The 25,827-nt window shown below is 37.0% G+C and overlaps 2 protein-coding genes across 7 annotated transcripts; both read right to left on the bottom strand.

The window, feature by feature from the left end:
- Positions 1 to 1,507: 1,507 nt before the first annotated feature.
- LOC105227182 (glycoprotein 3-alpha-L-fucosyltransferase A) lies at positions 1,508 to 25,657 on the bottom strand. Of its 5 annotated transcripts, none has more exons than XM_029550608.2 (7): positions 25,567 to 25,657; positions 21,495 to 22,308; positions 7,157 to 7,362; positions 6,509 to 7,086; positions 6,215 to 6,446; positions 5,955 to 6,138; positions 1,508 to 4,962 (listed from the first exon to the last, which is right to left on the bottom strand). In XM_029550608.2, the coding sequence occupies exons 3-7, from the start codon at positions 7,240 to 7,242 to the stop codon at positions 4,447 to 4,449; spliced, it is 1,596 nt and encodes a 531-aa protein (XP_029406468.2). In that variant the 5' UTR covers positions 7,243 to 7,362; positions 21,495 to 22,308; positions 25,567 to 25,657; the 3' UTR covers positions 1,508 to 4,446. The 5 variants fall into 5 exon arrangements, with proteins under 5 accessions (XP_029406468.2, XP_011204707.2, XP_011204705.2 ...); XM_011206405.4 differs by having other exon boundaries at positions 21,334 to 22,308; XM_011206403.4 differs by lacking the exons at positions 21,495 to 22,308; positions 25,567 to 25,657 and adding an exon at positions 10,234 to 10,385.
- On the bottom strand, positions 23,249 to 25,599 carry LOC105227181 (peroxisomal biogenesis factor 3). Of its 2 annotated transcripts, XM_029550610.2 has the most exons (3): positions 25,458 to 25,599; positions 25,296 to 25,376; positions 23,249 to 25,145 (listed from the first exon to the last, which is right to left on the bottom strand). In XM_029550610.2, exon 3 carries the CDS (start codon positions 25,073 to 25,075, stop codon positions 23,945 to 23,947), a length of 1,131 nt encoding a protein of 376 aa, XP_029406470.2. In that variant the 5' UTR covers positions 25,076 to 25,145; positions 25,296 to 25,376; positions 25,458 to 25,599; the 3' UTR covers positions 23,249 to 23,944. The 2 variants fall into 2 exon arrangements, with proteins under 2 accessions (XP_029406470.2, XP_049314166.1); XM_049458209.1 differs by lacking the exons at positions 25,296 to 25,376; positions 25,458 to 25,599 and adding an exon at positions 25,217 to 25,284.
- Positions 25,658 to 25,827: the final 170 nt, after the last annotated feature.

Below are 25,827 nucleotides of genomic sequence, written 5' to 3' on the forward strand. Positions count from 1 at the left end.
TTAACTTAACAAAGCGACAAAGAAAATAGGAATTTGAGTTTACTGATTGTTTGTGTTGCTTCTGTATGCATTTCGGTGTTTGTGTGTATGCGTGTTTTAACAATGAAAAGCACATATAACGGTTTATGCAATAATATTGTTACAATAAATGTGTTGCTTATATATTTTTGTTGCTTTTTATACTCTTGCAACCAATTGCTATAGAGTTTACTGCTTACTTTCCTTAAAAAACGGCGATTTGGTACACATTTTTAATTTTCTAAATGTCTGGGTGAATCCAATTGTATTTTTTCTTTAATGAAAATATGCCCCATGTGATTCTGCAAATTTCTGCATTTTTATTTTTTCTCTACGACTAGTAGTTTAGAAGTTATAAGCATTTTTGTATTGGCTTTAATTCGGCGGTTGCTTGCTGCATGCTCCTGGTCGCCTGGTAGAAATCCGAGATTTTCGCACCAAGTTGAATGCAATTTTTCTGCAGCGGCGGCGGGATGCACTCAAATTTGCGTGCATACGCAAAGGAGCAAAATGGGGAACAAGGATGCGGGCAAATACCATTGCATACGCAAAGGGGCGAAATGGGAAAACGGATGCGGCCATATGCAATGACCGGAAACAGGAAAAGGTCTTCCACCGGAAGCGGACTAACGGTACCACACCTCCGGCCCGAGACCCGAACCGGAAGTGAGAAACCGGAAACAGAAGTGCTGGACCGGAAACCGCCAACTCCGCTTCCGGCCCGGGACCCTGTCGGAAACACCAAACCAGAAACGGATGGCGAAAACCGGAAACCGCTCCCGGCCCAGCACTTCCGGCCCAACCCCCAAACCGGAAGCGGCGCGCCGGAAACCGGGTTGGTGGTTTCCGTTTCCGGTTCACAACTTCCGGTTTGAGTCCGGGCCGGAAGTGTGGTACCGTTAGTTCATTTCCGGCGGGAGGCCTTTTCCTGTTTCCGGGCATTGCATATGGCCGCATCCGTATTCCCAATTCCGCCCCTTTGCATATGCAATGTATGTGCCTGCATCCGTGTTTCCCCATTTCGCTCCTTTGCGTATGCAAGCAAATTTGAGTGCATCCCGCCGCCGCTGCAGAAAAATTGCATTCAACTTGGTGCCAAAATCTCAGATTTCTACCAGGCGACCAGGAGCATGCAGCAAGCAGCCGCCGAATACAAGCCAATACAAAAATGCTTATAACTTCTAAACTACTGGTCGTAGAGAAAAAATAAAAATGCGGAAATTTGCAGAATTTCATGGGGTATATTTTCATTAAAGAAAAATTACATTTGGAATCACCCAGAAATTTAGAAAAATAAAAATGTGTACCAAATCGCCGTTTTTTGAGGAGAAAATCGTCAAAATGATTCTTTCCCCTAAGTGAGGGTGTTGAAATGGAGTGTGGGAGGGTTTACGAGTATCTCTTTATTTATTCCGAGTCCAAAACTTTTAAATTCGAACGTTTTGACCATAAACTATTAGTTTTTTTTACTTCCGAACTGCCCGTTTCTTGTGGCCATAATGCCTGATAAAGCAGTTTTTGAGTGCACTTAAAAGGTTGAAGATTTCAAATAATTAGACTCAGTGAATTCACTTTTCTATTAATTTTTTAATTGAAACTGAAAAACAAAAATAAATGCGACAATTACCGTTATTGCTGCTTTGTAATTGTTGTACATGGAACTGGGTATTATTTCTCGTTGGAAGATTCATATGCACACATACATATTCACGCAAGCGCAAACTACTTCGCACGCAAAATAACATTCACACACCTTTTTCCGCACTCACACCTTGCCTACAAACTAATACAACTTATTAATGTATATGTGTGTGTGTGTGTGTTTTGTATGTGTTTAAGTTAAAATTTGGTGGCGGTATTTGTAATTTTTAAGTATAAATGTAAAAATTATCTTATGCTCACTTAAAAATTAACGCAGTTTTCAGAAATTTTGAATTTTTGTTCCTGATTTTCTTTGCTTTGTTTTTGTTTTTATTTTTGTTGTTGAATTTCACGACCTTCGTATGATACGTTTGCAATGCTCGCTAACACAAAAACATATGCACAAATGTGTATGTATATTTGTTGCAATATACTATATGTGCATAGCTATGTACATATGTTATGTATGTGCATTTACACTTATCCTAAATGTATGTATGTATGTATATTTATATATATTTTACAAATACATATTGCTATTGTGTAATTCAGATATTTGTTTTCCTTACTTACGCACATCTATAAAAAAATTGCCTAACTTAGCGTACAATTTGCTTACAAGCTAAATACACCGAACTTATATATGTATATGTATATGTGTGTTAATGTATGTATGTATGTGTGTATATGTATAGTTTTGTGCGCGATTTCGTTTAGTAAAATTTCGAATTTCAGCAAAATCGCCACAAATGTTGTTGTTATGGGTAAAAAAAGCGCCAACAGACATTCGTGTGTGCATACATAGGTACATACATATATGCGTATGCATGTGTGGGTGCTATCAAATGCATCTATGCATGTAATTTGGCTTAATGTGTTATGTAAATCATTTATGAAATTTCTTCTCTTAAAAAAAATTAAAATTAATTAACCGAAAATTGCAAATTACGCGTTTGCTACTACTCAATAATGTTTACCGTTATTTTTCCCATAAGCGCATAACTAAGTACACATACACATACATGTATATATACAAAAATGTTGCTACAAATTTTTATTTTAATCGCTATAGCTACTGTATACAATCTTCATGCTCTCTTTATCGAATGCAAGTAAGCAAGTTGTTGTTTTTATACCCCGCACAGGGTATATTAAGTACGCCATGAAGTTTGTAACACACAGCAGGACACCCTATAAAGTATATATAATACATAGATATACTATAAATAGTCAACATGATGAACTATGTCGATTTAACCAATTCCGCCTGTCTTTCTGTATATGTATATACAGGGTTTGTCCGGAAAGTAATAGGACTGATTTTCTTCCACCGCGACTGTACTTCGAAACGTACGGGTGCGCGCACCGGCTGGATTCGGTAGAGGGCCTTCCTAGCTTACGGACGATCGGCTGGTCAGCTTTCTGCGAGCACCTGGAGAGTCAGGACAAACATATTCGCGCAACGTGTTTCTGTGGATGGTGCAAGCCGACAATGCAGCGTGCGTTAGAGCAGAAGTACGCGATTCAATTTTCGGTAAATCTGCGACAGAGACGTTTGATATGATCAAGCAGGCTTAACCAGTTGTTGTTTTAGCAAGAAGCGGTGTGTTTCGGTGGCACCAGGCCTTTTTGGAGGGCTGGCAAGAGGTCGTTGATGAAGATCGGAAGAATGAGCAAATCAAAAGTGAAAATGATGCATATTGTTTCTTTGACATCAAAGGCAGCGTCCACCATGAATTTGTTCCTCCTGTACAAATCGTCAACACCAAGTTTTACCTAGAAGTCCTCAAGAGACTTAAACGAAGAGTCAATCGGGTCTGACAAGACATCGCAACCGATTGGAAGCAGCACTACGATAACGCCTCGCCTCACACCGCCTTTCTTTGTGAATAGCTACCTAACGAAGGCCGCATACCACCGCTTCTGATGCCGCCCTACAGCCCGGATGTGGTCCCCTCTGACTTTTTACTTTCCTGGCCTGATAAGGCCGATGATAGTCAAGCATTTTGAGACGACAGAGGGGATCCAAGCATCCTCGGCTCTCAAGGTTACTCTAGAGAATGCCTTCTGTGACGCTTTCAATGCTTTCAATGCTTCAACGCACTGGCAGCTGCATCGACGCAGAAGGAGCTTATTTTGAAAATTTTTAAAGAATTGTAACTATTGGTTCAATAAATACTTTTGAATCGACAGCAGAGTCCTATTACTTTCCGGACAAACCCTGTGTTTCCATACAAACTGACCGTTCAAAATCAATATAGAGATCGTGTTATACCCTTCATGCTATACGAAATATACCTGTGAAGGGTATTATAGCTTCGGTGCGGATGCAGCTAACTTGTCTTTTTTCCTATTTTAACCTTTGTTTCTATAAATTTTGTATGTTTATGTATATTTATGTATGTTCGTGTATTTCATGTGGCTGTGTTTTTTGTTTTAGCGGTTAGCTTCCTGTCAACAGCTGACTATTGCCAGAAACCACTAGCCGCTGCTGCTGAGTCTAACCTCATCGAATTGTGCGTCACACTAACAAACACTCATTCTCTCACGCACACACACATACGCATGCATATACATATGCATGTGTATAACCATTCACACTGTTCCAAACCGCTTTCCACATTCAATCCACTAAGCAATTCATTATTATTTACTTTGTTTTTTTTTGTGTTGTTGTGTTTGTTTTTGTATTGTATTGTGTTGTTATAAAGATGGCTTAAACTATTACTTAACATATTCAATAACAATGCCTGCAATTGCCAGCCAATAACCCAACGGCAGTCGCCACTAATCGTCGCGTATGACATCCTTGCGCGCCTTAAAATTACGCCACGAACCGTTGGTGCAGACGCCGGCGCCGCGCCACCAATCGTTTACGTCCGTGTACCAGCGCGGCTTACGTAATGACTCCTCGTCATGCAGTGCGGCACAAACGCGACACCAATAGTACGTGTTGATAAACTCACCGGTGCCCTTCCATTTGAAATACGAATTGTAGAGTTCGTCGTCTTTGTCGAGTATGTGCAAGTATTCGGCTAATTCTTTGGGCGAGGCGAATTCATCGACATGGATGTAGGAACGATGTGGTGAGCTCACCTCATAATCCTCCGGACGTGCACCCATTACAATTGGTAAAATATTGCGTTGCAGTGCGTTGACGAAGAACTTTTCGGTGATGTAGTCTTTGCAATTGGAATTCTCGAAGGCGAGGTAAAATTTGTATTCGTGATCGAGTAGCTCGAAACATTTGTCGGCGGTGTTGCGCGAACATTTGTAATTGCCGCAAACGCCGTAGATGTCAACCTACAGACGTGTGCGGTGAAGAATGCATAAGAGACGAGTTGAAGTGATGTAAGGGGTGAGAAAGAAGAATGGAATAATTAAAAATAGGCAATAAAAAAGACAATGAGATTGTTTAGACGGCAGAATATGTATGCAACCGTGGCAGGCGCGGATCCACGGAGGGGAACTACGAAGAAAAAGACTTTGAGTTGCAAGTACAAAATTATACCCTGGATCTGCCCTTGAACCGTGAATAATTAGTAATGATTGGAGAACTTAAAAAAAATCAATCTCATAGCCTCAGATCCAAAAAGTTTCTTAACGCTTTCGCGTTGGAAGTTTGACAAACTTTTCAATTTGTTTTATACTTGGATGCTTCTTAAGACGACTATTTTATAGTAGGAAAAAGCCACGGAACCAACGCCTAAGTATTGCTTCGAGGCGGCTGACAAACTATAGTTTTGTAGTCCCGGCATTTTAGGCTACGACCCATGAATGTGAGATTATGTTCTATGGTAGATCCCCATTCACTATTGTATGGGAACAGTTAATCCATTAATCCACAAACAGTTCAATAATTAACTCATCTACCGATAAAGCGCCTTGAAACCATCATAAATACACCTAGTTTTATTCCCCTTCCTGCTAGATCACCTAGATGTCTCAAGCTGTGAGATATGCAGTGTTTTAGTCTAGTTTTTGCAAAGTCAGGAGAGTCGAGAAGGAACTCTTGAAATGTTTCTACTTCGCCTTCTTCGAAGTAGCTTCTAAAACTGGCATCCGATAAATGTTTAAGCTTCCCTATTGGACACAGATTGGACCAATTCCCAGCATTAAGTAATAATTATAATTATGAACTTTTACGGGACGGCTTGAATGGTTCGAAAACCTCTTTAAAGTTCGTGAAGAATATTTAGCTTAGCCGCCTTGTCTACTTATCACTTCTGCTTTTATGGCCGGTATAAAAGTGACGGTTTTCTAAATATTGAAAAAAAGTAACATCAAATACTTACATCTATATATTTCTGCAATTCATGCGCGAATTGCAAGCGTCCATTGCGTGCGCCACAATTTGACACGAACCAAGCGACTTTTTTCGTTTTATTCATGGCATAATTGTGATCCTGCTCCACTTGGTTGATTTTCGAGTCATAGTAGACCCATTTCTCATAAGGCGCCACAATGTCGCTGTCACGCCTGCAATTAAAGTCAAGGCCGTTGCATTAGCTAAGAGTCAGTGGTGAGATGGAGTAAGAATTCAAAAGAAGCTTACCTGTAGGTGGCCGTCCAATTAATGGCGTCTGGTACTTTCACATTTTGCGTATGATATGGACATTCCAAATAATACAACATGCTAACCTGCTGTGGATTCGCTGGTCGCCCCAGGCCAGTCGGTATGAAATGATCCTTATAGAGTATCATATCGGCTTTGTCGGCGAGACCACGATTCGATGTCAGTTCGCAGGTATCCACCGGACACTTCGAGCGTAGGAAGACATCACGACCTTTATTATAATTAAATGATTAAGCAAGGCTTGCAAGCTAATATTAACAGCATTGCGTTTACCTTGCTTTACATTCCATGGACCGAGTCCATTGTAGAGCAGTATGATTTTCAGTCGTCCACTAGCGCGCACCTTCTCATAGTTCGGCGGCACATACATCAATTGATTGACTATGCGATCACTGTGCGGGTTTTGATAGGGGAAGAGTCCAGCACCGCGTGGATCATGCTTCTTGCCACGCACCAAACTACCGCCTGCGTCACCACCGCCGCCATAACTGCCACGTTTACCCTGCCCTGTACGTGTAGGCGCAGCGTGCGCTGGCTTCGGATAGTACTCACCTTGCCGGAAGAACCAAGGATGTGCAGCGGTATTTTCCAATGGCACCTGTCCTGGATGCAAGTGTTGTTGCTGTTGTTGTTCGCTCAGTTCATTATTTACAGCGTCTATGGGTGGCGCGTTGTTGGTGCTAAGCGCAGGCGCTTCGCCCGAGTCGTCGACGTGTGCCCTCAGCGCTGCTGTCTCATCGTTCGACGCAACAGTGATGGAGCTGTCCGTATAAGGTTGCGCTGCTTGTTCGTCTGGTGAACGCGCTTGTGCTTGTGGTGCTGTGCTTTTCGATTTCCAAATTTCATGTTCACTAAAAGGCGTACGAAGTTTAACGGTTTAATTAAGCAGTTGCGTGTGGGTGTGCGTGTGTTTCGACTTACCGCAAATTGAATCCGAATATCAGCAGTAGCGCACAAAAGAGTGTGAAATAAAAATATTTCTTTAACGAAAATTTCGGGCGACGCATTTTTTGTCTGTTATCCGCTGAGCGTGTGGTTCTTTAGCTCGTTGTCGAACCGCTTTGGAAGGCACTTCTCAACCGCCGCCTCGTCTCGTCAACGACATTTACAGAATGCTTTTCATTTCTCTATAAATACAATACAGTTGAGAGAATGTCGACATTTCGGAGCGATTACATTATACATGTGTGCTTGTGTTGGCTCAGTTGTTGCTGCTCTTTGAGCATAAATACACCTTGACTCTGGCATGCAACGCATATTCATGACTATTTGCTTAACATTTGCGGACTTTAGGTTTTCGGTTTGCTGGTTGGTGAGTGGTTTAAACATATTTTTCAACAATATACCTGTAGTACATACTATTTATTTTTTACTGATATTGTTTGCTGTTCTAAATGGTCTTACAGCTGTTTCAGACTGCTGCCCTGGTTCATAGCTAGCTTACAAAGCAATAAGCTTAATTGTTTGGAATTAATTATATGGATAATAATCTTGTTGCTCTTGCTGTGTAGTTTCAGTCTAATATACTTAAGATAAATAGATGAGTATTGCACCGTGACCTTAAGTCTATTGTGCCCTTGTTTAATACATATACATATTTAGGGTTAGGTTAGGATAGCTTGGGTAAAGAGGCTGATATGCGTGAGACCACGAATAATCCCACTTGAACTGCTAGAGAAGCTTGTCTGCTGCGATGCCTGCTACTCCTAGGTATGAATCAAAAAGGCCGTCGTATATCTACAAAGTGCCTAGAGTAAGTAAAAAATTTATTGAGTTACTACCTACTCCAGCCGTTTCGCCGGGTTCGCTGACGGTATGGCAACTAAGATGCTACACCTTTAGTCTGGCAAAACTGGTCAGTGAGGTAGATGTTTCCAGCCCATCTTTCTCCTTACAACTTTGAGAAGTTACCCTCTCCCAAAGCAGCTCTGCTATCGGAGTGGATGCATACCTTCCTAAAAGAAGCCGCACTTCATTGAAGTACATCTGCTGCTACCTTAATAACTGCCACCTCAGCCACGTTAAAAATCGTACCAATGAGGGCTATATTATTGTATTTAATTCTCAAAGCTCCACTTTTTATCATATTCTAATGAGTTTCAGGCAGGTAGAGTTAAAAATAAATAGTTAATGTTTATTTGAGGCGTTTTCAACTGTCTTCAACCTATTTTTTACGCATATTCAAATAAAAAATTAAGTGGATTAAACAAATGTCATGTGAACTATATGCGTGCCTATGTATATGTATTGTCTGTGTACATATTTACATAAGAAGAATTTCATTGTCATTTTGCATTTGTTATACCAATTGTTACACTGTGGTACCGAATTCGAAATTGTAGTTTAAACAGTGTAACGCTTAATTATATAATATAAAAAAATAGTATACATGTATTAGGTTGAATCTATCGGATAATAAGAAAAAATAGAAAACTCAAAAGAAAAATGACTTTCTTGCACTCATCAGGAGCCAATTTTGAAGTTAAATTTGATCAGATTGTATAGATCATATAGATCATTTACTGATTCTTGGTGCTGGTTTAGTCGCACTTGACGAAGATTTAAAGATTTTGGTTTTCATCCCTCTTATTTTATTCAAAATATATAAAAAAAATAAAAATAACTTCGAAATGTTAAAATACCAAACGAATTGAGCTGTTCTTTACCTGCGTCGCACGAGACAATAGCAAATAAATATTCGGCTTTTAATATGCACTAAATTTGCCAAATTGTTTAAACAGTCGCCACTAATTTTCTATGTATTCAGTTCTTTGTAGTATAGCTCACAGCTCTACCGAAATTGAACCAAAATTGAGAGCGTACATATGCATATATAACATATGTATTTGTGTTTTGTATAGAGCACTGTCTGCTCAAAATGAAACTCTTACCTAAAGTTTTTAACAGAGAAAGTAACGCGTGATCCAAGTGGAGATACTTTTTTCAGTAGCATACAAAATACAGCTTCTGCAAGAACTACAGCCGTTTGACTTTCCCAAGCGATATCGCTTCGCTCAATAGGCTCTTGAAAAGTTCAAAGAAAATCCGACGTTTTCGAGTTAAATTTTGTTCAGCGATGATCAGCCTATTTCTGGCCCAATGATATGTAAACAAATAAAATTATCGCATTTTTGGGACGAGGAGCTACCTGAAGAGATTCAAGAGCTGTAATTTCATCCAGGAAACACAACGGATTGGTGAGGTTTGTGACCCGGTGAAATCATCGGTTCATATTTATCCAAAAATGATGCCGATTTTCAATCCCAAATAGCGGGTTGAAATATAAAAAAAAAACTAAATTTTCTTTCTATCCAATATTTGGGTATACAAAATAAAAAAAAAATCATTTCAAATGTATTTGCAACCCTGCTTGATATAAAAATTTTTAAGACTATAAAGCATAGTTTAATAAAAAAAAACTATATACTGAAAACAGTGGTCAAACCCTTAAGAAAACAGTGCTTGAAAATCGTAGTGTTGTCATCAGAGAGTCAGCCGGAGTTGTCAATATCAGGCAGCCTTAGGCTTATAACTACTATATGAAAAGCTAGCTCAAGAGTCCATTTTTAAGGCGGTAATGAAGTTTTGTATTAAAATATGCGAAAATGGAGATTTTTCATCAGTTCGAATCAGTTCGAGTCAGTCCGGGTCAAATTTGATCAAGCGTAAAACTGATTTCGTGAGCATTTGACTTGATACAAAAACTGAATATGTGCCAATGGTGTCATTCTAATTGTGTACACATATATATGTATATGTCACTACTGAATTTCATTGTTTTCATTTGGAAATTTTATTCGAATAATCCTTCTAATATTCACTGCAATTGCCACTGTGTGGATAAATATGTCCCAACGTTTATGTATATGTATGTACATATACATATGTGAATGTATGTATGTATATAAGCGACTTTTTCCGCTTCATTTAACTTTAACTTTTTGGTGAAAAAATCATTGAAATATATTTTTTATTAAGAGCATATGTACTATATTTACCACTTCACAAAACTGTAAATATTTCTTCGTATTTCAATTAGTTTATTGTAATCACTAGCGAATTATTAAAGCATTTACAGTGAAAACATGCTTTTAGCTCAGTTCAAAATGCGCAACTGATTGGTAATAAATGAATGAGCATGCAAGAATGCTCTGTCTTCTGCTTTAGCTCCCAACTTCATACCCTTTATGCAATAAATTACATATATGTGAATGTATTTATTATTTAATAGTTTAATAAAATATGCAACATTGGCTTGATGAAAATATTCTTTTTTATTTAGAAATACAGTAGAAATAATTGTAGCATATATTCAGGGGCAAATGTATATAAAAGTCAATCACAGGCCGTTAAAGTCTGTTTGAGTTCAATAATAAAATAAAAAAAAATATAAAAAATATAAATCTATATTCCGTCAATGTTTTTTATCTCAGTAATATTGCTGAAAACTATTTTGGGATTGTAAAATGGCAATATACTTAATACTTTTCGTCGATTAGCTTGGCTAGGAGTTTAATTATATATTCAAAACACTTAACACTCTTCGAAAAATGCCTACAAAAAAGTCAAATGATTTGAAATGATTATACAAATATATAGAAAATATTTAAAATTAAAAACAACAAACAATACAGCATTATAGCTTTAGGCATGCAAAGAAGTCATATTATAAATTATATTCACATATATCTACAAATATTTATGTATATACGTACTTAAATATAGTTCTTATATAGCATATACGAGCGTTGTTTTATTTACACATGGCTCAACGCGTCATTAACGGTATAAATACACAACTCGCGCTAAGCTGTGTGATAAAATACATCGCGGCGTGAAATTATGGGCGTTTATTATATTTCTGCAATTGCTCAATGCTTTCAGACTATTGTTTCACTTTTTGTTTTTGAGACAGATAAGATTAAAAACGCACATGGGATATTTTAGAGACTTAAATTCTTTTTGGGTACTGTCTATCTTTACATTAAAAGCAAACGAGCTCGTGTTATATGATAACTGTATATATACAAACGCACAGTTATAGTTATGTTACATGTCAGTATGTCAATACTGAAAGCTCATTAAGCTTTATATCAAACGTTCTAATCAGCGCATGTTCAAAATGTTGTCGCGCGTACCAGGTGACTTCAACACGTTTTTTAATTTTTTTTTTACATGAAGACAATACTTATCATGAGCCCCTACTACTACTATAAACTCGAATGCAATGCGCACTGGCGCCATTGTTACTCCAGAGCTGCCGAGTTCGGTTCATGTTTCCAATTTATGGAATTTGCCGCGAAATTTATAACACCCAGAAGAAAACGTCGGAGACCCTATAAAGTATACTCTATGTATAAATACCACGTTACAAGCAGAGTCAATTTAGCTATACGCGTGTGTATGGCTATGTATGCACAAACTAATGTCAGTTTATGAAATATTATTCAGAAAATTTTAATTTTTTCTTCCCAAAAAGCGGCACATTTGCCGGTACTGCCGTTATCTAACCTCTAAATGTAAAAAAAAACTATCGCTGCAGAAAATACGTTCATGAACAAAAAAATTTTAGTTAAGATGGTATTCTAGTCTAGAAATTTGAAAAAATCAAATAATTTTTTTCCATAATTCAACAGTGTAGATATTCAAAAATATCTCCCTAGAAAGTTTTTTTCAAAATTCAAATTATTTCCGAAGTTATACATGTTTTAGAAATGATAAACAAATAGCGCATTTCTAGCGCGAGCCAGAACGGTTGTTTCAAGTATCACAAGTGAGTGAAAACGATGGCATAAATCCATAAATCGGGCTTCGATTTGCTTTCGGTTCACCGTATTCTCCAGATCTGGCCCCCAGCGGCTACTTTCTGTACTTAGATCTCAAAAGAATGCTTGCTGAGAAGACATTTTCGTCGAATGAAGAGGTGATCGCCGAAATTGAGGTCTATTTTGAAGGAAATATCAAATAGGACTACAAATATGGTATCGAAAAGTAGGGCCACTATAATCGGCGTATCACCCTTCAAGGAAACTATGTGAATGTGAATAAAAAAAAAAGAATTTTGACCAAAAAACGTATTTTACTATGGAAATAGGGAAAATATGTCACGAGATATCGCATATCACACGTAATGAATTTCCTCGATTAAGAACTTTCCCCAATCAGACATACATAATTATAGCTAGACTATGTGGTCAGTCCCTTTAACAATATGGCCTAGTTTTCTAATACCAACTTAAATCCAAATCCCACCATTTCTATCCTTTGGGTAAGCGAAACCGAAGTTTAGTAACCTTTTCAAAAAAAAAAAAATCCGTCTATATTGAAATTATACTCATTATTTATTCGCACCCCAAGATTTTCCCCTTTTTTGCAAAAATATGTCAACAGTTTCCGTATTTGCCAGCACCTGTATTTGACCAATGGGGATTCGCAAACAGCGCGCAGCATAAAGAAACTACTTTATCTAACTTATAAAGTGAACAAAGTACACTCCACCCAATTTTGTGTTTGTTTAATGGAAATGCGACCAAAAAAAGCGGCCACAAGTGCCACTTTGTCACAAAAAGTTCCATTTACAAGTGATTTTGTGTTGAATGTACACAAACTCTAGTTGAGCCTGCGGACTATTTCCGAAGATGAGGTTTACTTGCGATCCGCATGTGCACCTATTTTTCGCAATTGCAGCGGAAGTGTTTAGATAACCGTCTACTTACAAAACTAAGCAAACGTATGTTTATGAATGTGTGTGTGCACTTGTATAAGTAAAAAAAATATACGTGCCAAATTGCCACATGTTATTTATGTAGCGCAGTGCTTGTCATATAAATATCACGTATAAACAGGCTTATAAACATACAAGCACAAATATATACATATGTATGTATGTACACATGTATGACTACATATTTACATGGCAGTCCTAAGTAGTGCCACTTCATATTGGGGTTTTGCGCTTAAGTGTTTTCTTTCGCGTCACATTTTCCTGTGCAAACTTTAATTTGGTTGCATCAAAAGGGAATCTACACGGCGTATACGTCACTTCACGTCTATATGAAGAGAGCACACGTTGTGCCCACCAGTGTATTGGTGTTAGTATGCGCGCAGTTAGTTAGTTGGTGCTGGAAAACTGCGTTCACATTTTCCAGGTAATCAGGTTGATTGTTCGCTCCAACCACTTGTGTGGGTGTGTATGCGTGCACATATCTACACATTTTTATAGTTATGCATCCGCAGCCTTTTTCCACTTTAGCGTACTCAAGTGTTTTTATAAGTGCACTGGGATGACTTAGTTGTCGCTAAAGTTGTTTTGTTTATATTCTTTTTAATTTGTCCCCTTATTCACATTTACGGAATGCACATACTCGATTTGTGGTTTCATTGATGCGTTGCTGTGTTGCGAGCACACACAGACACACCCGCTTATACTCGTACATAAGTGTATTCATTCATCAGTTTTCTCCTGAGCCGTTTGTTGATTGCTTGTTATTGTTTATGTGTGTGCGGCTGTGTGTGTAATAGCAAGAGATTAAAATGTAAAGGATGCGAGAGCTATCCTACAGTTATTGATTTCAGTAATGAATAGATTGTGCCGTATTTAGCTATAAATAAACTGTATTTAGTTACATATGGGCTAAATTCTTGGCACACATTATGGGTTTGCAAGGGTTTTCTCGAGTAAAAGGACATATTTTCAATATTCAATAAATTTCAAAATTCAGCCGAACCGGATACACAGTTTGGTTTTGACCGCCTGTTCCAGCGGAGGTATCAGTGGATTCTAGAAAAATTAAATAAAGAGCAATATTGGTCGGGGATACGATTATTGTCTTTAGAACTAAAATTACGCAGTAAAATCTTAGAGCGCTTAGATACTGTAGAAGCTGACTTTTTTTCTTCGTTGACCATCGTTAAAAATAGGGTTAACAAGTTTCAATATCTACTTTTAATGAGCCACACTCAGCTTTCCCGAATACAGCTACTACAAAGAATAGCGTGACCGCGTTCTCGTAACGACAGACTGCAGATTGAAAATACGTGAGATACTATATGAGAATGGGTCCTAAGACTGTGCTATCTGCCAAAAAGATGTTGGGATTCACAGGCGGTTATCTAAATTGACTGCCCGGACAAGTACGAAATGGCCATAGGACTCTAGTATTGTGAATTATTGGACCGATTCCAACATGACAACGAACTGGCTCTGAACTCAGCCGTTGCCATTGCCAAATTGGTCTAATTAGGCTACCATTGACTTATCCACCATAAAGTAACAGTTCTGATAGGTATAGTGAGACACAAAAAGCCTTGCGCCATCGGTCAAAAAACAAAGGTAACGTATTTTCCATATTTTGACTTTTTTTTGACAATTTACATAATATCACAAGCCATTGAAAAGTTAACACATACAGTTTGAGGTTCACAAATGCTTATCAATACCACTACAATTATAACTGCATTAACGTGCAACACATTAATCAATTTTTAATTCTTGTATCGGTCTATTTTTGAATCCAATTACAGCACACAATTGGCATTTCACCTCATTCGTGTGCACTTTATGGTGTGTCATTAGCTTAATGAAGTTTTAACCGTTTGAATCATCGATAACACAACGCCAGCCATATGGGTATTAAGTCTAAAAGATAGTAATCAAAAGTGTATAGAATACGTATACTATATCTGTAGTGTGATTAACGCGCACCAAATACCATCAATACAAAGTTGAGAGTACTTTTGATTAATTATTTTATCAACAAAACTTGTCGCAGAGCACAATGCAAAAGATGACATAACCAAAGTGTAAATTATTGGCATACAGGTTGGTGCATGTGGCATAATTGAAAATCCAAATTAATAATATTTACAAATAAAAAAAGTTTCTATACAAAAACTTGACTTTGATTGGTCAATTCGTATGGCAGCTACATGCTACAGTAATCCGATCTGAACTACATATTTCTTTGGATTCATTGCTTTGAGCAATAGTCCATGCCAAATTTCGTGAAGATATCTCGTCAAATGAAAAAGTTTTCTATGCCAAAACTTCATGCCGATCCTTCAGTTTGTATGGAAGCTATATGCTATAATGGTTCCATATCGCTACTTCCGACAAATGAGCAGTTTCTTTGGGAGAAAAGAACATGTGCACATTTTCGGTTCGATATCTTTAAAACTGAGGCACTAGTTGTTATGATGACCTGTTCAGGGTATAAAAATTGGCAAATATTGGCAGAAGATGGCTGTTAGTAAGTTTTTCCGGGAGCTGATGATACCATGTAACGTTGTCTTACGGAACTTAAATAGCTAGAAGTGCATTTTCGACCACAGTTATTGTCTCATGCACATACAATGTACACTCAAGGCTCTAAACGCGTTTTCATTGGCATTTGCATTGATCCTAACTTTCTAGTGAAAAATAGGTGCTTCTTAGGAGCACCCTTTGCACAAAGATTTAGCTAATCAGATAAAGTGGAAATATAGGTATACACGTACATACTATAAAAATGCCGAAGCAAAACCCAAACTTTAAGTATTCGGTTGCAAGTTAATAGCGTTCACTTCCCAACCCCGCGTATGCCATACAAACACCCTCAGACTTATAATAACTTGGGTAATGACTCGCACATGAGTTCGTCAACTTTTGAGTGGGTGTGTTGCAAATATTTTTATATAATATCGCAATAGCTGCTGCTACACTGCACCCATTGTGTTGGCAACAAAAGCAACAAGAGCAATACAAGGCTACACAGCTTGTTGTGCACGATGGTGAAGGATATCTTAAGCGAAATTGGTGCAGTGGGGCTCCTTGGTGGTATAAATATTGTTAAAACTTTACAGCACACCGCCCAGCAACGGTCGGCCTCACCATCTTCTGCTCATCACCAGTTAAAGCACTTGACTCTTGTATAGATATGCGCGCTGCACGAAGAAAAATAATAACATTGGTGGCAAAAACAAAAGCGTTGGAGGCAAATAAAAGAAACAAAAGCAAGAGGAAGCTTACAAACGCATGAGCATGCATAAACAAGCGGATGCATATGTGTGAAATGTATGTATGCGCTTATATATACATATATTATGTGTTTGAATAAATATACAACCTGTGTAAAATAGAGATGTGTGCCGATATATTATAGGCAACCGAGAGCAATCCTAAGCGTATATAACTTACGTTTCAACCATCAAATAGATATTTTTGGATATTTTAACTTACTAACGTTCATTATACAATTATTATCCAATATCGATTATTATAAATATAAATCGATAAGTATCAAACGGTTTCGAATCACAATCAAAATATCCGATTATCATTAAATGAAAATTGAATAATCTATAATCGATAAATTTTATTGGAAATTTTTACCAAATACCGATTATTATAAATATAAATCGATAAATACCGAACGCCTCTGAATTAAAGATTTGATATATGCAAAAAAATATGAAATTTCAACTCCGGTCAAAATAAAATTGATATTATCGATAATCGATAAATATCGAACGTCACTGAATTATTATATGATTTGAAATTTGTAAAAATACTATGTTTTAAGTAAAATTAACTCCGGTAATCATAAATAAAATCGATATGTGTGAAATCGATAAATATCGAACGTCTCTATATTCTTACATATTAAGTATAAAAAATGTAAAATGTGTGTACTTACATTAACTTCGATAATCATAGAATAATGAGCATCTATACACATACATAAAAGGTAAAACTTTAAAGAATAAACAGCCACTGATCGCACATAAAATATATAATTAAGTTTAGTATAATCACAGCCATCGCAAAAGTAATTCTAAACAGTCATCTCTTATATAATAATACTAATACTAATAATAATCCTTTAGGTATGGACCGAGCGCATATAAGCTGGAAGAGCGCGTCGAGAATGAATGCGCAGTGAGTTGGACCCTCGAGTGAGATATGGCTGCCAAGTGCACTTTAATTAAATTTCAATTACTTCTTGCATGCATTGCACACACCGAACAAAGAATGCATGGACGTGGGTGTGTTGATGTTAGCCAATAACGCCCACTAAAGTAATCCGAGCACATAGCCTTGGACAAAAACTTTAACCTGCGTAGAGTTGCCATTGTGCGTGCGGCTACGTTGACCATATGCGCCATATGTACATACATACGTACGTACAGTTGCAATCGAATTGTTAGTAGTGCTAGGTATCCTTATAATATATGTTATCATTTTTTTTATCATATCTTTTTTTTTGTGATTAACTTTAAAAACCTGAGTGCCCACAAACCAAGAAAAGTGCCGTTATTTTTTAAAACGCATGTTGAAAAAGGATTTCGATTCGCTAAAGGACATTTAATTGGAACATTTTATGGTCGGACGAATCTATGCTTGTTGAGTACGGCGGAAAGGGGTTATGTCAATATGTAGGACGTCCACCCAGCACCGAATACCAGCCGAAATATATAACAAAACCGGTAAAACATGGAGGTGCGAATGTTGTGGTTTGAGCATACTTTTCGCCGCAAAGTGTATGTAGGACCGATTTATTGGATTAAGGACACGACTGGTGATTCGTATGTCGAATACTCCGTAAGCCAGTGAAGAAATGCGGCTTGTAAAGTTTCTAAAAGGTGGTTTTAGGAATGGAATGTCAAGGTAATAGAATGGCCGCCACAGTGCCCAGACATCAACTCCATTAAAAATTTGTGGACTGATGTCAAGGAGGCAGTAGCCCGATGTAAGCCGACATCAGCCAGGCAAATATAGCAGGCTGTGAAGAACGCATGGCAGTCTATTTCCAAAGAAAGCTGGAGCGACTGAAGTAGAGTAATTTAAAGTATGAAAAAATAAATGTATAAGTAAAGTAACTTTCAATTCCAAGATTATAGAATTAGGGTTTTACCGAAGTTTGTCGGTGTTACGGCACATCTTTAGAAACTGAGCCAGTCAGCAAAGACAAAGAGACAAAATGCAGATAGAAAAGAGACAGATCTGCCAGAGTACCTTACTCCGAATTATAACAGGAAGTCTGCTATTGGCACCCATCAAACATCTACTTAGTGCGCCCGCCTAATTTTCTAGCTGGCGAAAGTTGTGTATTTAAATAAATTGCCTACCTTAGTTAATGGCGTCATATTTTAAAATCATTATTGCCATTGTTAAGTTATTTTTGTTTAGATTTTTAGTCTATTGCACATATTTTTTGCTTCGTTCGTCTACTATTATGTCGTTCTAATTGAGCTGTCAAACGTAAGATGCATTTAGTTGTAGATAAAAAAAAATTACAGTCGACGGATAATGGTGAAAAAATTTAGTTATTATTTTAAATACCTGTATAAGATATGCAAAAAGCAATATCATCGTCGTAACATAAGAATCTATAGACGTTGACCCCATGTAGAGCTCCCAGTAAACAAACGAACGGGTTTGAGAGATCTGTTTTTACTAGATACGATATACTCACAAAGATAAGATATACTCGCACAATTCGGCACAGATTACTACCTCAGACCTTACTACAATCTTCAAATACTTTGTTCAAATCGGTCCATTATACATAGCATGTATGTAGCTGCCATACAAACTGGCCGATCAAAATCAAGAGAAAGATTTTTTTATACCCATTTAAACTATAAAAATGCACTTGTGAAGCAGCTAAAGTTAAAATCACTTTTTTATGCGAAATACCACTTTGCGGGAATTTTGAACACTGCGTGCTACAAGCTAAGCTTAACTTAGTGTTATGATGCGTGTCAAGTAAGTAAAGCTTACCAACTTATCGGCTTACCAATTAGTCAAAATTACGTCACAACTAATTGCGATACAGACCTAGATACAACAATGTTTAAAAAGCAATTATCGATACTGCAGCGGCATTAAACTTTACAATTATTTTTGCTGTTGAAACATTTTAGCTAAAATTGCTTTCGGCTCATTACGTTGATAACAAATGTGGCTGCAGCACGCTGTGTTTTATGACCCTAAAGGGTAGGGGGAAATTGTGGCATTTCAACGGTGAAACAAAAACAACATGACAATAAAATATAATTAAGTAATAAACAAAATAAATAATTATTATTGAAGTCGTGGCGAAAGTGAAAAGCAATAGAATACGAAAATTTAATATATGGAGTGATATTTATCTATATACATATATACATATATATAATGTGTATTTTTCTTAATTTGTATTTTCTTCAAATAAGAAATATTTCGGAAAATTCGTGCATTTAAGGAGATATCTGTATATTTGTTATTTATATAAATATTTATTTCTATTTACTATTTATAATTCTCCTACAAATGTCAACATTGCAGCGCCTACTTCATCTAAGGGGTTATATTCTCATGTGAATTTCGAAATTTCGATTTTTTTGCATATATATCGAAACTGTATATATTTGCAAATATATTCTGGAAATTTGAAGTTGAACCGACAAACAGTTTCGGAGATATGAGCGTATTTGTAAGGCTCAGCGTAACGAGCTGAGTCGATTTACTCATATCCGTTTGTCTGTATACTGAAGACCAGTTTTTAAGATATCGATCTGAAATTTTGGTATGTTCTTTTCTCCCCAAAAAGCTGCTCATTTGTCATAACTGCCGATATTGGAGCACTATATAATATAGCTGTCATACAGACTGACGGATCTAACTCAAGTCCTTGTATGGAAAACTTTTTTATTTGATAAGGTACCGTGACAAAAATTGGTACAGATTGTTGTCTAAGGTAAAGGTGAAATCTGCGAAGAAATAGTTTAAATCGGATCACTGTACTGTATGTCTGCCATATAAACTGAACAGTCGAAATTAAGCGCTATGGAAATTTTTTTCAATCAAGGAGATATCTTCACGAAATTTGGCACGGATTATTGTCCAAGGCAACAGTGCAATCTCCAAAGAAATTGTTCAGATCGAGTCACTACAGCATGTAGCTGCCATACAAACTGACCGAGCAAAGTCGCTGTAAGGCATATTTTGTTTTTGTGCGGCCTTAAGTTGACGTTTATTTGTTTATTATTATTTACTAAAAAATAAAAAAATCATAAAAAAGCGTTTTTTTCTGACTTGCAATTGGAAATAACCCCCGAACTAACATTCAGCATACATATTGTTACATAAAAATAATAAAATCGTCAAAAATTGCTCAAAATATGGCAGCATTTGAAGAAAATAACGTTGAACTAAGTAAATTGCGGTTAACACGCATCGTTTTGTATGTATGTAGATGAGGCAATGTGTAGCGACAACGCGTCTAGTAAACACCAAAAACACAAACAAAGGACTACAACTATATATACAATAAATACACACATAACTATGCTGTTTGACCAGCAAAAATTTATTTACTAGGAAGTAGCAAACACATTTGACGCACTAAACGCGAGCTTATAAGAAAATACGAGCATTGCTGGCCACCACCCACGCGGTACATATGTCCTTAAAGGCATATACATAAACATATATATATATATATTTAATTTATTTAAGTAAGCTCATACTCACATGTGTGTGAGTTATTGTTTAACAAAGTACAAGTGTGAGCATATGCAGTCGTACAAACATACATACACACATAAATCAACATACTGGAATGTACATATACATGTGTGTATGGATGTATGCACGTGTGCCTGCAGTCACTGCTTGCCTTTTCGACTTCTTGGCACATGTCGCGCTTGCTTTAAGGTGGCAAATAACTAACTAATGCAGCGCAAAGCAGTGTTTTGTTGTTGTTGTGTGGTTGTTTTTACTCCATTTTTGGGTAATCGATATTGTAAAGGTTAAAAACTTGAAATTGGCTGCTGGCGTGTGGCGTACGCGGCTGCCTTTGATCCTGCGCCCACCGTTCGTCGTACGCCGTCCGCCGCTTGACTGCCACATTTACCTTATTGGCATTTGTACAAGCATACAGCTATATATATATCTACGTATGTATGTGTATCTGCGCTTGTACGAGTATATTTGGTGATTATCCAACCCTCAGGTTTGGTTATGAAACTTAAATTATTAATATCACTGCTGTGTTTACATAGTGCTAAATATTTAACCTCAATTTTTGTTTTTTTCTTTCTCTCTGTTTTCGGTTATGGAATATGTTTTTACTTACAAGTAGTTTTTTGTTTGCTATTTCAAAGTATACACAGCGATATGTGCGTGCTCGTTGTTGCGTTGTTTGCGTGCATGTGCATGTACATACATACGTTTAGGTGTATGCGTGTAATTTTCTTGTCGTACATGCATACATACTCGTACACTTTTATCACTCACTTAAGGATGTGCTTTAGAATTTTCAAGGTAGACTCTTTCGACTTTCGCCTTTATATGTTTTCAACTTTTCATTTTCCGTCCGTTTTACTATGCACACGGCGTGTTAAGGTTTTGCAAAATTTAGCTTTTCACACTGCAATTTAATTTTTTTTATTGCTACAACAGCGCACAGGATATTTTTTGCAGTAAATGCGTGCAACGCGAACTTAATGCTTGCCGATGTGGCGACTTTTCACGTAACTTTCTAACTGAATTTTCCTTCAGCTACAGAGACTTTTATTTGCCGTTCAATGCTCGGCTTGGCCGTTCGTTGATATTCGCTCGCTGCTTACATGCCAACTCTCGCCGCCGTTTTAGCTTTGGCACAGCTGTCATTCTATTTCTGCTGAGCGCAACTCTGCCGGCACGGCGCTCTGTGTACACACACACACACGTCTATGTATATAATATCTAACGGTTATTGCTTGTTTGCTTGCTGCCTTTCAACACTGCGCCACCCTGCCAACCCACTGTAGCGGCAAAAACAACCATTCAACGATATCAGCTGCTGCAGCGCGCTTTTGGGCGCACATACAACCCCTTCTTATTTACAGGCATAAGTGGTTGTGTGTGTGTGCGCGCTGTGTGTTGTCTGTACTGATGTCCTTTTTCGTTTGTGTTTTGTTTTGTGAGAGACAGAGCGGCGTCGTCGCTGTTGTCTTCGAAGTCTCTTAGTCGCCACTGTTGTTTTCTGTTGCGAGTTGTTGATATTCATTTTTTTAGGCAGTTAGGCGTGTTTTGGTAGAACAACACAAAGGTTTGACTATTATTGAAACTAAAAAAAAATTAAATTTAAAAATTTATATTTAATGATAATTTTTGTCAATATTTTATTAAATAGAATTTGAATTATTGTATTTAATATTTTTAAATATATTTAGATTTCGATAACAGTTAGGTCCATAGAACCCAAAAGAACCGTAACAAGATAGTTGGGTCTAAGTAACCGAAACGGATCTGTATTTTTAGCCGGCCAAGGACTGTTAACGCGGAAAAATTCCGCGAAATGTTTTCTACCGTTACAACAACAAAAAAATTAATATTTATTTGAGGATTTTTGTTGACGAAAATGAGGACTTCTTCCACTTCCTACACATTAATAGCATAGTTTTCGGCGCAAATAGAAGGCCTTGGTGGTTCGAAACTCTTTCGTTCAGCTGTTATCGCATGAAAATGTCTGCAACCAAGCGTTGAGATTGTCTTTTTGTTCGTTCCCACGACAGTCGCGACTAAGTGACCGGAATGGACCAGGATTTTTAACCAACCAAGGACTCTCAACTCAGCACCATTTCTCGAAATTACTTAAGGAATGCTTTCTGCCTCTACAACAACAATAGTGTTGTCATTTTGTATTTTATATCGCTCCATGGGTCTGTTCCGATTACCTATCACCGTGTGAACACTTGGGGTTGAATAATAAGCCCACAACAGCCATGTCTATGTAACCAGAACAAACACGGATTTCAGCCTGTTTAAGAACTGTCGGAGGTGTTTTCTGCAGCTATAATAGCAACAACAACAGTTGTCAATATTGCTCAATATAATTAGGTGCAGCTACTGCGCATATACCGAAAAACCAAATAACTACATAATAACATGGTGTTGCATTTAATGTATAATTAACCTGAAAGTGTGTTATACTTTCGAAAAAAACCACCAAACCATTTCCGTTCTTAAAAATCGCCCCTGTTACCAATAAAAGACGTGACAGTAACTGATTTTATAAATTACACGTTTAAATATATTTCCCAGTCACAAAAATACGCCGTTGCATACATACATACATGTATTGATTTATATAATACACATTTTATTTAAAATTTATTGATAGCGCCAAATAATAAGTTACATAATATGTAATACACATCCGTTAAAAAAATTAGAGCAATAAATAAATTATCATGGAAAGTTCCTTCTGCGATTCTATACATACATACATATGCATATTTTTGGAATGAATGATTTTTCATAAAAAAAAAGGGCAGCTATTTTTTACAATTCACTGCAGCGTTTTTTACTTCAACGATTGAAATGTTATGGTGTAGCACTTATTTTACTCAAATTCGTTTGAATGACAACTTATTTCGTTCAATGTCACTGAAAATTTGAGTACATACAATTTTACAAAACTATTTTTACCCTAATACCATTTTCAATGCATCTGCGCTGGTGAATTTATAAAATTCTACTGCGGTCTAACTAATCTTCACAAGATTTTCTTTTTATCTTGCTTACTGCTGTTATGTTTTGGCGTCTTTAAAAGCTAGTTTTAAAGTTACAAGCCTTTATAGGTACATTTATGCTATTGCAAACAAAATATTAAAAAACTTAAATTTTCTTCAAACAGTCAAAAATAGGTTTGCGCTGCAAAGGCCTCCTACTTCTTGTATTACATTTTACATTAAATCTATTTATGTGGAGCTAAACGTTTCATACACATTCGCACCAAATACTTTGCTCTTCTCATCAACCATATAAAATGTGATCAGCGAGGTCGCCAAATTCTGTGGACGTGATTTTTCATCGAATCCTTGCGACGTTAAGCCACTTACAATCGGTATAAGTTTCGCTAAAGCCATTTCTACGCTGTTTATGCTGAGAATACTATTCGCAGTTGCCACGTCGCCACCATCGCCTCTTTGTGTGGTTTTATTTTCTTCGCTTGATGTAGCCTTTTGCGTTTGCGTTAATGTCTCGCCGATACTTTCTGCTATGGCGTCCACCGTTAGGGAAAAGCCTCGACAGATGCTGTTCGAGCAAACACTTGCGGCATCGTCGCTCTCCAGCAAGTCTAAGGTTTCATTGTACATTTTTTGCAGTAGTGGTCCCACTGTATTATATTCTGGTACTTGTGGCGGCAATAAGTAGGACGCCATTTTTGCAATGGGATCGCCTACATCGCTATTGATGGCCATCTGTAACGTCCAGAAGAGCTGTTCTATATCTGAAAGACTAAAACGCTTCGACAGCGGCAATGTCTTCATAACAACAAGAACTTTGGCACGTATTATACGTATTAGCTCACTTAAGCCACCATCATGTATGAAGTAACCAATGAGTGATAGATACTGTTGTTTCAGTTCTTCTGCGATTTGTTTTCTCTCCAACGTCACGTCTTGGTATAAATAACCGCCAAGCAAATTCATTTGTACACGCAAGGCAATGACTAACATCGATGAAGCGTAAATGAATGTTGTCAGACGCGTGAACGCGACAATCTTCATTTCTTCCCACAATTCTAGTTTATTCGGTGGATTCTGACGAAGTTGATCCAGCAATGCGTTGGTATTGCATTCACGTATTATGGCTGCATATAATTCTGTGCCCATTCCAATGATTACCTTATTGCAGGTATGTTCTGTCGTTTCAAAATGTTGCATACGCTTTGTCTTTTCGAAAAATTCGCGTGCCTGACGCGTTTGATACTCAATAAGTTTTCGCTGTGCATATTTGATAGCTACATATGTGCCTCCAACTAACACGCCTGTTACTATAAATTTTCGTCGGTGACGTGTGGCGAAATCACGTAGTCGGCTGAACATTGTTTGTTGTTTTTTAACGCTAAACCAGTGTTCCGAAAACCCTTCGAGTATTCTATTAAAATCCCTTTTGCTGCAATGGAAATTAGTTATTTTATTAAATCTGAAATTTTGAATTAGTGTACAAAGTGCAATGGATATTACGATTTGCTTAATAGTTAAACCCGTTAAGATTAGTTATCCACCCATTTTGCACACACCAATCAATACAAATGATACTTACTTTGATTTTATTTAGTTAGTATAGTTTACGATTGTTTTGTTGCCTCCTTCTTTCACTGCCCACACATTTATCGTCTCATTACTAGAAATATTTAATTATTCATATAGTTTATTGATTTGCAGTGATTTATCAACTGCTTGAAGGAACGATATGTGAACATACATACGCACAGCACTATTAAACGACAGGCGTTTTATAGAAAAAAAATTACTACTATTACTTAATGTGTTATATTTTATTAAATATTTTCTTATTAAATTAAGTGAATTACCAAAGTACGAAGTCCGATTTTTATTTATTCAATAGATGGAAACCTGTACGGTGAAATATAGAAATAAGTATTACTGTCAAACAAATGGACAGAAATTAAAAAATGACAACAAAAATCAAATGACATTTCATCTGACATGTCTGCCAAAATATCAAAAATCAGAGTTGCATGCAGAGCTTAACCTTTCGTATACAGTTAAAAAGTTTTGTGGTTTTTAATAGCCTTATGATACACAACGGTTAAGTATTTTGACAGTTGCAA

The sequence above is a fragment of the Bactrocera dorsalis genome, chromosome 5 (assembly GCF_023373825.1).
Source record: "Bactrocera dorsalis isolate Fly_Bdor chromosome 5, ASM2337382v1, whole genome shotgun sequence".
Classification (NCBI taxonomy): domain Eukaryota; kingdom Metazoa; phylum Arthropoda; class Insecta; order Diptera; family Tephritidae; genus Bactrocera; species Bactrocera dorsalis.